Source organism: Girardinichthys multiradiatus, chromosome 10, assembly GCF_021462225.1.
Source record: "Girardinichthys multiradiatus isolate DD_20200921_A chromosome 10, DD_fGirMul_XY1, whole genome shotgun sequence".
Classification (NCBI taxonomy): domain Eukaryota; kingdom Metazoa; phylum Chordata; class Actinopteri; order Cyprinodontiformes; family Goodeidae; genus Girardinichthys; species Girardinichthys multiradiatus.
The window spans coordinates 2,188,356-2,203,874 of record NC_061803.1 but is presented as its reverse complement, the minus strand read 5'-3'; the positions used below and the strand labels follow the sequence as shown (position 1 = coordinate 2,203,874).

Here is a 15,519-nt window from a genome sequence, read left to right as displayed (position 1 = left end):
CACTACCACAGAGATAAGACACACATGATGGTGCTTTGCATAAATTAACGGAAAACACAAACATATGAGGGGAAACCATGAAGCTACCGACTGACTTTGAACCTGATTGGTTCATCAGTAATCCTGGATAGAGCTACCTGATGAGTCTCATCCCAGCCGTTCTCATCCCTGGTGCCCATCTTTGCCCTGTAATAGAGCAAGGTCTCACAGCAGGAGGTTTCGCCCCCTGTCAGCACAGTGTGGTACAGCGGGGTCAGGCCACAGTGGTCTATGTAGTCTGGAGACGCTCCAAGAGACAAAAGAGCCTGCCGGGACAGGACAGAGGGAAGGGATTTTCTCACCATTTATGTGTTAAATCATATGGTCCTGATCTCAGATTTTTACTAAGGTCAAAACAAAGTGAGTCAAAGTAATGATTGATGATGCATTTACAGACCAGAAAAAGTGGGAGTTTTTAGCTTTATTGCTTGACTTGTTTGACCCCAGTGCACAGAAAATTTGATCACAGGCTGACTGACTGACAGGTGCCTCACGAGGAAGTAAACGTGTTTGTAAATGTTTTTTATCACAATGTCAGAAAAAAGTCGAACAATTAAATGTTATTTTTTGGTTTTTCAGGAAAACATTTTTAGTGATGCTCTGAGAAATCTGTTGATGACCAGAATCCATGTTGACCCGCCTTGATTGAACAACCAACAGGAAACTCAAACATCCAATCTTTTTTCTGATCTGTGAATGCACCGAACCTCAGAGCAACCGGGTGGCACTGACAGCAGAACACTGTTTGTCATGCAATTACTGAATGAAGACTCAATGTTGGTGAGGGTTTAAAATGATGCTAGCCGTGCTAACAGGTCTAATCGCTAATATAAGAAGCTTAAATCTGTATTGGCTGTCAGTGCTTAAACATTTACACCTAAGATGTCCGAATGAAATGATAGAAATCAGTTATACTCAGATAAGAAAGAAAAAATATAGAAATTTGAAATTATTAAATGGTGCCAATGTTGATTTAACGGATTCCTACAACTAATATATGTTAACGGTGACATTTTAACAGATCTAAGGTCAAGTTTTATTCATGTTTAGATGAAGTGTGTCAATAATCATCATTTTATTTGTTTTGTCCAATCTCAGTGAGAGTGTGTGTGATTTAATGAAGCTCTTACCAGCAGTCCAGCGTGATTGTGAGCTCTGACAGCTTTGTGCAGCGGCGTCATCCCGTCTCTGCTCCTGAAGTCCATATGAGCTCCACCCAGAACCAGCAGCCTGATGCCCTCCATGGACAGGCCAGACTGCAGGGCCACCGACAGCGGGGTCTCTGAGCCGCACAGGAAGGACGATTTAAGGTTTACAGGTAAAACGCAAAACATTTTAGATTTTGTAGAAACTCTGAATTCAAAAAACACAAATATGAGAAACTCACCTCCACTGTCGGGGTCATGGAAATTAGGATCAAGACCTTTATCTAGAACTTTTGCCATTTTTTCCATCGCTCCAGTCTGAATGTATTCTAGAAACTTCTTCTGACTGGCCTGAATGTATAATCATGGGAAGGCAGGTCAGACAATGGTTATCAAGGCTCTCCAGCTGCTATCACACATGACTGAGCAATGAAGAAGGGATACCTTTGTGCTGAGTTTAGCCAGAGCCTTTTCATCCAGGTTGGTCTGTTTATAGACTCTGGTTTTGTACCTAAACTGCGGACGGAGACAATAGGATCTGTGTGAAAAACGTGAGTCATGATGTTCAGCGGCACATGTGTAGAAATCCATGATACTGTAGTTCAGAAAACAAAATGGCCATTGTCTTTATGTACTGTTTCCAGAAGGTTTCTCTCCCACTCAACCCTGCCAGAACATGGCTGTGATTCATTTCTTCAGAAGTCAAATTTGGATTTAATTTTGGGGAAAAAAAGAAAACTTTATCCCAGTCAGTCATTTTCTACCGCTTATTCCATAGTGGGTCATGGGGAAGCTGGTGCCTATCTCCAGCAGTCTATGGGCGAGAGGCAGGGTCACCCTGGACAGGTCACCAGTCCATCACAGGGCAACACACAAACAACCATGCACACTCATTCATACACCTAAGGGCAATTTATAGTGACCAATTAACCTAACAGGCATGTCTTTGGACTGTGGGAGGAAGCCAGAGTACCCGGTGAGAACCCACACATGTACAGGGAGAACATGCAAACTCCATGCAGAAAGACCCCTGGTCGGGAATTGAACCCAGGACCTTCTTGCTGCAAGGCAACAGTGCTACCAACTGCACCACCGTGCAGCCATGATTTGTTAATTAAATATTGTAACATTTTGTTTTGTAATTTGCCCCTGGACATATCTGCTGTTTGTATTTCATATCATGAATTTGTTTTAGGTTTTTTTGGGAGCTGGCAGATGAAAAGAAAGATCCTTCAGGGGTAAATTAGTTCCAGGTCGATCGGACAACTGTATCCAGGACCCAGTTTGATGGAAACGGGTCGAAAGGATCAATGTGCAGAGCCTTCTCCAGGTACCTGGAGTAGCCCATAATTTAGATGAATTTCTCAGTTATTATAGCTGAGACAGGCCAGCAGAACCTCGTTGCAGGACCAGACCCTTTCACAGTCATTTCTAAGATAGTCCCCTGGTTTAAAGTCTAAAGTAACAACCTTTTAAGTTGGAAAACAATTAAACCTCTAAACAAAGCTTAATTTTAATCATTTGTTAATGCACAATGCCACCGTGCAGTTTGCTTTAAGCTGTGAAAATATATGTATAATTAAAAAGTTCCTTTAAACTAGAGTGCAGCAGTGTTATCAGAATTAAGCTTTAAATCCATTTTCACCTGAACTGTGGTGATTTCTCTTTCTCCATCGGCCTGTTGATAGAACATCAGAACATTACCGGCTAACAAGCTTTTAACCACTGTCGTAATATGAGCTCAATTGGATCTCTGTTAGTAGTTCTGGTTTGGAACCAGTTCCTGAAGGAAGGATTTTCAGAACCACCAGAGGGCGCTGTTGGCTGTGGAATCTTAACATTGATTCTTCTCTACTGCCTGATGACACACAAACTGAGAAATGTAATACGCTGCACTCTGAATAATAAGTAATTTGGAGAATATAATAGAAATGATGCAACTCTATACAGACTTAACTCATTGTTTTGCACTGAAATTCTGAGCCTGAAACAAATCTTATACTTGTTTTCTTGCTGCTTTTAAAACAATTTCTACGTGTTTTTTACAAAAAGTATTTCTACACTGACAGATTTCTACTGTTTTTGTCACATTTATGTTTTTTTTTAAATCACAAAATGAATTTTAATATCAGACAAAATTAACCAGAGTAAACATAAAAAGCCATTTTGTGGTCCAAACGGTCACAAAATAATTTTTAAGGCTTTGGGACTCCAGAGATCCACAGTGAGAACCATTAGCCACACATCAAGAACACATGGAACAGTGGAGAACCTTCTCAGGAGTGGTCGACCTACCAAAATTACTCCAAGCTCATCAACGACTCAACCAGGAGGTCACAGAAAAACCCAGAGCAACATTTAAAGCTCTGCAGGCTTTACTACCTTAGTTAAGGTCAAAAGTCATGACTCGATAATAGGAAAGAGAAACTAAAGCAGCATTCCAGAAAAGTCATAATAATCATCTTTATATGAAGTTTGTCTTCTGCATTTAATCAATCCCTTCGGGAGTAGTGGACAGCTCTGCAGCACCTGAGAAGGATTTCAGGGCTGAGAGTCTTGCTCAGGGACCCAGAGTGGCAGTTTGTGGGATTTGAACCGGGTACTTGCAACCTTCTTAGAACACAAGCGCTCTGCTCTAACCGCCAAAGTTAACGGAGCCAAGAATTCAGATCTTAATCAGGAAATTCTGGAGGAAAATGTCCGACCATCAGTTGCAATGTGGCAAGGTGGCACAACCATTAAAACTGTATTTTTCCTTTAATCTGGTTATTTTTGTCTGATTTTAAAATATTCTAATTAAAATTGGAATGTTTTAAACATTTAAGTGTCACAAAACAGCTAAATCAGAGTCTATCTGTAAGGGGGTACATACTTTTTCATGGCACCACATAGATTGAAGGGTGATTTCAGGTTATTTAATTGTGAAATTCAAAGAATTTACATGACATCAGGAAATCCACGCATTCTTGTTTTCTCAGTATTACCTCCAGGTAGGGCACCCCTTTCTCAAAGGTGTGTGCGTAGTCTCGCAGGGGACGCTCCTCCTCGAGGAATTTGGCATCTCGTCCTTCTCCAGCCGGCTGGAAAAGTCCGTAGTTGTAGACGTCCCATAAGGACTCACCGAGTGAGCAGACGATCTGCTGCTTGGCACTCCACACGGTGCAGTCCTGGTCAAACTGGAGACACCTCTAACATGCAACAACACAGCAGGGAGACACTTAGAGGTTTCATTCTTCTTCCATTTAAAACATTTTAGTGTTATTGCAGTCAGTAGTAGCAGGTGTAGAATTAGTATTGTTGCTGTTATGTTACTTTTAACTTTGGGGTTTCTGTCTTGTTTCTGTCCATAGAAAGTACCCCTGACAGAGCCATTGACTGGCCTATCACCATTAACTTAGTATAGGGTTCATTTTTCTCCTAGTGCTGTGATTAGGTGTTCATCATCCCTGGGTGATGTCATGGACAGAGCTATTGTTGCTGTTCAATTTGTGTTTTCTTTGTCTTTTCAAAAGAAAGTACCCCTGGTTCAGTACGTCCATAGTTTGTCTCCTTCCTGCCCTCTCAATACTCAAGCATCAGACAGACACTCTTATTAAGCCTGATTATGTGTGTTTCCTCCAGTTAAAAGGGGGTGGTTTCTCTCCACTGTCGCCACATGCTTGCTCAGGATGAGGGATTGCTGTAGAGTCAACAGCTTGATGCAACTGGCTGAGCTTTCCTAGCTGGGTAACATTTCCAATTGGTAATAAATGACCTGCTGAAGCTGAATGTTGTGCAGTGCGTACTGGCCTATTTTTAATGTATACTGAATCTAAAGGTGTGACTCAATTGTGTTTTAACTAATTGGACTGACTTGAAATTAATCTGGACCACATTGGTTTTTACACAATTGAATATAACGTAATACTAGAATTGTCATAAACGGCCTTGGTTATCGTTGGACCAAAGTGTAGACTTGCACTTAGGTGTCGCATGGTGATTAGAAAAGTTCTTCGATTAATTGTAATAAGTCGTGAACATACAATGCCAGAACACGGAAGATAACGTGGAGCCAGGAAACAAGAACAGATTATAACCAGGGTTGTTGGCAGAGGAATTCAGGAGGAACCAGCGAAGAACAATGAAAACCAGGAAGCTAATTTACTGAGGGAAGTGGAGTATGAACCAGGAGAGGAGCTAATCAGGAGAATGTGAGACAGCTGGGGACCAGGGATGCAGGAGAACTGAGGGAGAGAGACTTAACACAGAAAAGCAGGAAGTATAAGGAGGTAACCAAACCAAACCTAAATGAACTGAAGCAAGTAAACAATGAAACTAACTAAAAAACATAAACAGGAGGGAAACAGATCTGAGAGGAAATGTAACTAAACACCTCTAACCCCAGAACCCTGGAAGCAACAAAACTAAACAGAAGGAATCTAATAAACATGAATGAACAAAGAAGCACATTGGCTTAGAAAAGACAACAAAAGCACAACACTGGCTGAGAAAAAGGCAATAAATACACACTCAAAACCCTAACACAGGCAGATTATGACAAAAATAAAACACCTCCTAAAAGTCTTTTGGATCAACTTTACCTTGAACTATGACACAGATTTGAACCACTTTCCATTTGGCTAATAAATCAAATGCCAGCAAAGCTTTGACACATCCCAGAGATTCCTTGGGTTTGTTTTGAGGGTCAGATGAACCCAAGCATTGTCATCTTGTAATATACCGCTGCAGCCAGGTTACAGACAGGTGATGATGATGTTACCTTTTCTATTCAGTCAATTGGCTGACGGACAGTTTGGGTGCACAATGTAGCTGAAGCTGGACTTGATAAACTAAAACAAACCCTCAATCGTAACACTGCTGCCACAGGCTAGAATATGGAGCATAAATTTATCTGCTGACTGTCTTCCCCCGAGGCTCTCATTGCTTTTTAATCTGGTTGTACTGGGACCATTTAAGTTTTTTCTATTGTCTTTTATGATTTTAAAAAGTCATTCCACATGCACTGTGTCCACAGCAACCTCTGGTGTTATCCTGTAAATCACCAGGTCAGTTTTAAAACCTGCCTTTCAGTGATGAATGCAAGGCAACATTATGTGTGCAGAGCATGAATTCTATTTAAATAATTTATTACTTGCCGTATTTCAAGAAAAGAACCATTGATGCGATCGTGTTATTTATTTTCTCACTCCATTTGTTTGTGGTTTTGTTAGAATGAAGAGGAGCGCACACATCCCAGTATGCATGTTTATCATTTGTTCTGTATAGAAAGTGTCAAACTGACACCAACTCCTACGAGGAAAACAACAAACAGCTTTGTGGAAAAACTCTTATTGTATTCTTGTACGTTTTACACCCAGAGCTCAGAGAGAAACTACCTCAGTGTTCTCTGTAGGGTCTGCCTAACCCCATTTCTTCACATTATTCCATTTTCTTGCTTCTCCATTAGAAGACCTTCACATTGAAACGTCGTTGACGGCTCGCAGAAATCTGGGTAAAGGAGCAGAGCCTCGCTGTTATTGTTGCATTTCTGAGAAAACTGCACAGCTCAGCATCACTCTCATGCCCCACTGTCCCCCCTGAGCCCAGACTAGGTTGCATTATTTGATAGTATAGCCGAATCTATTGGCATGGCAACCAGTTCATTAGAGGAGGCAGGCACCCGTTGCCTTAGCGATGTCTTACTGGTCCCTTGGAGCTATACCACATGATGTGCACGATGTTGTGTACACATGTGTGAGTGAGCAGTGGTGTATGTGTATGTGCATTCTTATGGGAGAGGGGATGCAGTGTGTGTACGTCTCTGCTCTGCTGTGTGAAAGCCAGAGATTGGACGGCTAATCCCTGGGAGAGAGAAGACCCATATAATACAGCCTGTATGTCACAGTGACACTGTTGTCTTTCTGCACCTGATCTCTGCAGCATTGTAATCTAATTGGAGCACACCTTCCTCTCCCAGGCTCATAATATTCATGCCTTTTCTTTATGTCCCTTTCATTCTTCTGAGTGATGTTTCTGCAGAAGGGTTTCATGGCGCTGAGTGTTTGTGAAGGTTTTGTGCAGAGCTGAATGTGACGCCTGTGGCTGGTGAAAGGTTTAAGAACAACACTCCGCCCTGCATGTTTCTTAGCCATCCAGAGTCACTCACTACGCAGCTCTCCCCAAACTCATTAAAAACCTATTAGATAATTAGCAAGTCCTGTTATATTGAGGGCAGATTAGCTGACATGTGGAACACTTGGCATGTTCAGGGATTTGGAAATGGAGAAAGGAAGATGGGGGAGGGTGGGAACGGTGGGGCTTTCTCACCTTGATGCGGTTTATGTGTGGACTCGCCAATTCTCACCTGCTGCCACTGGAAGGCTGGCAGCTGCAGGAAGTGTGAAGTGATGCTAACTTCAGATTTGGAACCTAATTAAGTCCATGCTTGACCCAAGGTAGAGGCTAACATCATGAGGCTGAGGCTTGGGCTTAGTTTCCTTGCTTTTTTGGGAATGTGGGGATATTCCAGCATGTTTATGCTGATTGTTTACATACATTCTATGAAAATACATGCAAATCATATTTTCTGCAGCTAAGTTTTATGTTGAAAAAAATGACTTGGAGAATTGTTTCTTCTGTTATAGTTTGTTAGTTTGTGATTATGTTATTTATTGTTTTTTTATTTTTTTTTTATTTAGTCTTCCAGAATTTGCAACTTCATGTATGTTTGTCTGATTTTTACTCTTACTTGAGTAATTTCTTGAATCGCTACTTTTTACTTGATTAAAAATATGATAATGCTTTTACTTGAGTACAGTTTTTGCTACTCTGTCTGCCTCTGCTTTTTATACAGTATAAACATATGATTTCAACTGTTTTGTACAATTAGAGGCATAAGTCTATTTAAGATGCAAAGGCAGCAGCTTCACTCCACATCTCATGCATTGCTTCCTGACTGCCTTCTGCTGCTGCTTCTCCTTGGTTCTCTTGTGCCCATCCAGCACTCTAGACTTTTATATGTGGTAAATAAAAATCTAATATCCAGGCTTCAACTTTAAAAGCAACTCTGGCAAATCAGGATTTTGATAAAGAACATCAGATGGTGTTCTGGAAGATTGGATATAGGACATTTAGCATTAGCTTCTTGCCCCCTTGTGGGTTAGGGTAAATGTGAGTGGATTCAGTTCAGTTTATTTCTGTATCCCCAGTTCACAAATGTTATATCAAGACACTTAACAGGACAAACAGGTCCAATTCATATCCACTTCTAGAGAAATATATAATCAAATCAGTCCAATTATACAGAGAGATCCAAATTCAAGTACATGCATTCCAATTTGATCCTGGTTATGATATAATGCAGTTAAATTCAGTGAACGGTGCGCCATCATATCCCACCAGATCAACATCTTAGAATTATTATAAGGTAGAAACAGTTTAAACAGGTTTGTTTTTGTCTTTTAAATGAGGGGATGTTAAGAGCACTTGTCTAATGAATATCCGCCTGACTGTTTAACAGTTTTATTAATATTTTTTTTACAGTTTTTGTGTCAAATTAAAACTGAATCTTTCTCTGAGGCAGTAATACCAGAGAGACTTGGTTTGAACTACTTCTTCATTTGGAAAGACCTCCAGTCAGTGCCCTGCTTGTAAAGAGGAACAAACTTGAAAAATGTCTTTTTTGGACTTTCCTGTCTTTATATCTTATTGTTTTAGGCCTAAACCAGTTTAAATGTGATTTTAGAACCCTGGTGAGAATTGAGGAATGTGTTTTGAACTAGTGTTTCTGATGCACCTACTGTTTGTTTGATGTCAGGGATTCCAATGCGAAACACCATCATGGTCAGGAAAGTGTCTTCATGAGGAGCCATGGTGGTCATGCTGCGCTCCATGAGAGCTCGTCTTTTTGCTGCCATCAGATGTTGCTGCTGCAGCTTGTTGGTGACATGATGAAGTGGTTGGGTCTGATTGGACATGTGGGGGTTGCCCCGGTTATCCAGGTTACCTGGCCTCAACGGTCGGCCTAGTCTCTGTCTACCAACCACAACGGCTGCAGGTTTCCCCACCTCACCGCTCTTCCCTTCCCAGGATTGCCGTCCTCCGATCATTTCCTTCTCTCCCAGACCTTCTAGTCCTCCATTTTCCCTGTTGTGTCGGCCTTCATCGTCTCTTGCCTCTCGCCTTTGCTCTTCCTCCTCCTCCTCATCCTCCTCATCTTTGTCATCCTGACTGGAATAAAAATGCTCATTATTTCCAAGCATCCTTTGCTGTGCAGGTGGTCACTGCAGTGAGGGCTGACTGATCTAGCTGTCATGGAGACAAAACATGGCTATCCCATGAGACCGGCTTCATCCTTGGAAACATGCTGTGGAAAACAGGCAGAGAATGGAGTAAACTTTGGTCACTTCAGTCTTCATTTACAAAAAACATTTAGTCAACAAAATTAGGAAGGGTGGAACTCAAACATGTACAAGACAAGTGCAATAATAGCAAAACTAGCCAGTGGCAATGTTAATAAGTCCACATGTGTGAAGTAGCACAGAGCTGGTCCACATTCCCCATTTAGCCACTAGGAATGCACTAGGGAACAGCAGGCTGATGGAAGACAGGCTAAATATAAACTCTGTGAATTTGCACCACAGGTTCTCTGCAGAAGAGAAATGCAATGTGGCATCACACGAGGTCAAGATCATTTCTGCTCGGTGGTAATGAAGAAGCCAAATGTTTTAAGTTGCGGCCTGTCATGGAAAATAAAGATCTGATGACGTATCTTCATTATATTCTGTAAAATAGCTTCATCAGAGGTCATTCTGTCCCTGAAAAGAGACACAATTCTGGTTCTGAGTTTTCCTTTGGCCATAACTAATTTCTTTAGTATATTTCCTGCAGTTATTGTCCCTGTGAGGGTTTCCTTTTGTCAGCTGACTTGCTTTCTGCTTGTTCTAACCCAGAGGTAAAAACATAATTTCTTAAGGGAAAAAAGGTCAAACTTTAGATATTTGCACAATAATGATGATGTTGACTGTGATTCATCTAAACAAATTCTACATTAGATTGTTTGACTTTATTCTATTTTCTCTCCCCCTCAGTAGATATAATGCTTGCAAAAGTCATTTACACTGCCTTGCAACACCTTTGTCAACATTGTCACATTTTGTCACATTACAACCTCAAACCTCAGTGTATTCTATTAGCATTTTATGTGATGGATCAGAACAAAGTAGAGCATAATTGTGAAAGGGAAATTTTCACTATTTGTACTAATGAAAATCTAAAACATGGGCTGTGAATTGGATTAAGCCACCTTTACAAATGATGTTTCACTGAAATTACCTAATCACAGTCCTGCTATGTGTAATTTAATCTCAGATTAAATGCAACTGTTCTGTTTCTGACCTCAGAGGTTTGTTAAAGAACAAACATGACTACCAAGGAACATAGCAGACAGGTCAGGGTGAAGGTTGTGGAGACGTTTAAAGCAGGCTTAGGTTCTACAACAAGATTCCAAGCTTTGAACATCTCCCATAGCTGTGATCAATCCATCACCTGAACATGGAGAGAAGACGGACCACCTGCAGATCTACCAAGACATGGACGTCCACCTAAACTGACAAACTGGCATTAACCAGAGAAACAGTCGAGAGTTCCATGGTAATGAGCTGCACAGACCCACAGCTAGGAGAATTGGTCAATAGGATAACTAGAGTTGCAAAAGGAAAGTCATTGTCGAAAGAAAACCAAAATAAGTTATTTTTTCAGTTTGCCACAGATCATGCAGAGGACACAGCAAACATGTAGAAGAAAAAGGCACTCTGCTTAAAAATTTTATTTTTGGCACACATAGAAAACACTATATGTGGCAGAAAAAGGACATTATACATCAACTTCAGTGCACATAACATAGTGATGGCAGCATCATGCTTTGGGAATACTTTTCTTCAGTGAGAACCGGAAAGCTGGTCAGAACTGATGTTTAGATGAACGGGGGGCAATCTTGGAGGATGGCTTGTAACAGGCTGTGAAATAAAAGTTTTTGGATCTGACCGTTTCCATAGCAACCTGTCTGAACACAGGTGGACATGATAGCAGTGCTGGCAGCTAACATTCTTCCATTTAGATGATAAGTTGAAACCTGTATCCTGATGTTGTTTTGAATATCTCAGGTAAAACCAGAGGACGTAATGGAGGTAGTAGAGACTACTGCTTGCTCATCAGCCGGTGAAGCAGCTGGTTACCATGGAGATTGAAGGCAGACAGGTGGACAGTCATTACTGCCGACCAATGAGTCAATGAATTCTTTAGCAACTCCTTATTCAGCCTTGCCATCAGGAGATGTTTACTGCTCATCTCCCAGGTGCTGTTAGATCTCCTAACATCTGAAGGATGACACACCTTCATCGATATCCTCCAGACAAGAGAAAATAAAAAATGTTTTTTTAAATACACGGGATGACTTTAAATTACTTGTTACTTGTTTAGAACAATAGATCTGAACAAGCATTAGGAGGATTTGTCTAGGAAGCAGGTTATTTGAACACCTTAACATCGGTCAATCTGCAAAATTAAACCTGCTTTGTAAATGAGTGCTACACTTATATGAGAATGCCAGCATCCCTTCCATCTGAACTCAACTCAGTAAACACAAGGGCTCCGTATTGTGTCCTCAAGCATTAAACAGTAGAGAGAAATGCCTAAAGGGGGAGATCTCTGTCCCAAAATACATGAAATTCTCTTGTGAATGAAGGACTCAAAGATCCTAATGATTTGACATCAAAGCAGAATGATTACATCAGATGGTTTCACTGGACCTTCTGCTTTTTAATTCACCCGACATCAAACTACAAGCTGCAACAAGCATGTTGTGAAGCAGCTTTTGGTTCCTTTTGCTTCAACATATTTCCTTCACTTTGCTGTACATCACATTTTACATACTGGTGCCTGCTTGTACCATGTCCTGGTTTCTCTTTGGTCTGGCTGCAGATCTGGATCGGTGCCCACGGTCACCTTACTGGTGGAGAATGATGCAGGGGATCTCCCAGTATGTGATTGGCAGGCCGATGCTCTGAATACCGTGAAAGTTGGCAGTTGAAGTCGGAGGGTATCAGAATGAACAGATGGACGGATGGATCCCGTAGACACAACTGGAATCAGGACACAGATCACCATCATGCAGAAGCTGCCGTTAGATGGTGAGTAGTTCATGAGGGGTACTTGGTAAAGGTATTTGGGTGAATCAGTAATCTGTGACTTTGCTATGTTAACCTCTGGTTGTGATCCATGTGAAAGGATGGGGTATGAATTTAAAATATAAGAACCACATTAGAATGCGAGTGTAAAACACCTCAGCTGTCAGTTCAGAGCAATTTCCAGTCTTTGAGGCCATCATCCCATTTGTTCCAGTCTTTCTCCATTTGATTGCTTGTGTGTGTTTACAAGATGACATCGGTTCACAAGTCGTGAATAAAGCAACAAAATTAAGTCAAAAATGTCAAACTGTATTTGGTTTTACATAATTCGGTGTATTTTTTTAAAAAGTCTTCTAATTCTGCTTTGTGTATTCAGGTTGATGACATCACAAGAGGCACAAGAGTGGAGCTGATCAGCTGGTGTTAGTAAACATGGCGCCTTTTTTGACAAATTCAACAGATTTTAAAGCGTATGAACTGCGCCAAAGTTTGACTTCAAAGACGCCAAAGCCGTTATGGATGTAGCTGTGAAGTGATGAAGACGATGGTCATCTTGAGATCTTCTTCTGGTATGAATTTGCTCCATCTGACTGGTTTCTGTGCATATTTTCCAGTTGTAAGATGTTGTAAGATATTGTTCATTTTAGTGGGCCCTCCTTCAGTAAGTGGTCTGCAGGTACAGTAGTACTGCATGAACTTTGAACTCATTCTATGTCTCTTTCTGACTTAAAAGCAAAGTTTTTTTTCTTTGTGCTTCCTTGTGATGTGGTCTGGAGTGATGTTATAGAGGATATGTGGCTCTTCAGACCCTATACTGTTGCTCTTAAAAACTTTGGCCAAAAATGCTAAAGAACTGAGCAATGTTTCAAAATGTAATTGTCATTTTAAAATGCTAGCTTTAGCAATTTTTCCCAGTTGTTTTCATGCAATATATGTGTAATATTTCCACAAATAATGACACGAAGAATTTTTTTTTTTTTATTAAGTAATTTCTTTTGTCAATAGGTTGCAAACTATGTTCAAAAATTGAATGCTCCATTGAAGAAAATGTCAGTCAGTCAGTCATTTTCTACCGCTTATTCCATAGTGGGTCGCGGGGGGAGCTGGTACCTATCTCCAGCAGTCTATGGGCGAGAGGCGGGGTACACCCTGGACAGGTCGCCAGTCCATCGCAGGGCAACACACAAACAACCATGCACACACACTCATTCATACACCTAAGGGCAATTTAGAGTGACCAATTAACCTAACAGGCATGTCTTTGGACTGTAGGAGGAAGCCGGAGTACCCGGTGAGAACCCACGCATGCACGGGGAGAACATGCTGAAGAAAATGAATTAACCAAAAAACAAAAATACCATTTTTGTTATTTAATTTAAAAATTAAGAAATCCTATAGTGGTTATTATAAAAAGCTATTTGATTTCAAAGAGTCATGTTGCTTTTTAGTTCTTGGGGACGTAGAGGTTGCTGACCCCTGGTCTAGGCTGTGCAGACAGGTTGAGGCTAACTGGTGGGATTTGTCTGCCTGGTAATGATGTTCAGGAGCCAAATGGTCCTTATAAGTCGTCTCTTTGATAATTAAATCTGGTCATGCTGCCCTGATCCTCTTCACAGTCCACTTCCATACATTATCTTCTTGACAGATTTACCTGAAAACCATGCAGTGTTCTCAGCTCTGGCTCAAATAACAACACCTCTGAAGGAGGGATTTCCTAACAAACATGTGAATGAAGATGAAACATGGGAACACAAACTGCTGCCTTCAGATGCACTCTGATCAGTTCCCTATGCCTCATGTGATGTCATCAATGATATGTTCATGTACATGCATAGAAAACTGACCATGACATGTTGTTGTGTAGATGACAAACGATATCTAAGGTGACTCCTTCTCTGCATTGTTCAGACTGAGACTTGAATATTTTATGAGGTTCTGTTTAGGTTCTGTAAAGTATTGTGAATTATAGACATTAAATCAGTGAAGCATCAACATAAAGAAATTTAAGGATGCATTTACTCATTTAAGAAGCCATGATCGCAGCCTTGTAGTTTTTACTTTTCGGTGAAACGAAGGGGATGCTCTGCAGCTTCACTTCTTAAATCAAACTTGTCTGAACCCAAAGATCTGAAGCCATACAAGGTCTTCCCACATTATATCCCACAGAACTCTGTTTAGTTCAAGTGTAGCAGCGCATGGAGGAGGACCACACAGATTTCTCTCTCTGGTTAGCTCAGGTTATTGCAACACTCTAATGAGAACAGCCATATGTTAATCTGCTTGTTAGGATAAAGTCCACAGAACCAGCTCTGGTCCTCCTGGTTTGTCTGGTAATATCTAACACATACTCTAAACAAATCCATTAAACCGCAACAGAATTAATCAGAAAAAGAGCTGAGATTTATTCATTTCCACACTAAAGCAACTTCATTTTAGTTTCACTGTTGCTTTGCAGAAAGAAGGGCTTCGGTTTCAGTCTATTGTGTCTGAGAAGCTGGTGATTAATTGCATTTTCTTTCAAGTCTCTGGGTTTTAGTATGGCAAGCCAATAGTGCTAAAATTCTGATACCCCCCATCTGGTAAAAAACTATGCCAAAGTTTCCATGCACCATAAAGGTCTAACTGCGCCTTAATACTGGATTTTCAAGCACAAAGGGCTTGCTGAAGGTCAAGCTACACCATCTCAACTGGAATTAAGTCTGTACTTTGACTAGGCCACTTCAAAATATTTTATTAGTTCTTCATTTATAGGGTTCCTGGTGTGGTACTGATCATTGCTCTGCTGCATAACCCGAGTGAGCTTGACCTTTAGGTCAAAAAACGATGGCTGAACATTTTTCTTCAGGATTTTATGGTAGAGAGCAGAACTTCTGGTTCCATCAGCTCCTGAAGCAGTTAATGATGTGTTGCTTTTAGTGAGATCTTTAAGCCTACTTCATGTTGTCAGACCTGTGCTATTTAAGTGATTTCTTGTTTCAACAGGTCAGGCAGTAATCAGTCCTGTGTGTGAAAAATCTATATGGGGCAACTACTTTTCATACAGAACCAGGCTGGTTTGGATAGATTATTAATAAAAGGAAATCAGGATTAAAAAACTGCTTTTTCTATTGAAAAAGAGCAACTTGGACAAACTGCTACTACAGAACTATAGGCCTATATCAAACCTCCCC

The 15,519-nt window shown here is 40.8% G+C and overlaps 1 protein-coding gene across 2 annotated transcripts in view; it reads right to left on the bottom strand.

The window, feature by feature from the left end:
* The window catches only part of LOC124875190 (SH3 and multiple ankyrin repeat domains protein 1-like), a 71,011-nt gene that overhangs the window by 38,057 nt on the left and 17,435 nt on the right, over positions 1-15,519 (bottom strand). The window contains exons 2-7 of one of the 2 annotated variants that reach the window (XM_047377172.1): positions 8,963-9,528; positions 4,169-4,372; positions 1,629-1,700; positions 1,427-1,535; positions 1,170-1,321; positions 138-305 (exon numbers count right to left, since the gene is read on the bottom strand). In XM_047377172.1, the coding sequence (XP_047233128.1) occupies positions 138-305; positions 1,170-1,321; positions 1,427-1,535; positions 1,629-1,700; positions 4,169-4,372; positions 8,963-9,424 (1,167 nt within the window). In that variant the 5' untranslated portion in view covers positions 9,425-9,528. The remainder of the gene's footprint in view (positions 1-137; positions 306-1,169; positions 1,322-1,426; positions 1,536-1,628; positions 1,701-4,168; positions 4,373-8,962; positions 9,529-15,519) is intronic. The other variant, XM_047377173.1, reaches the window with a different exon arrangement.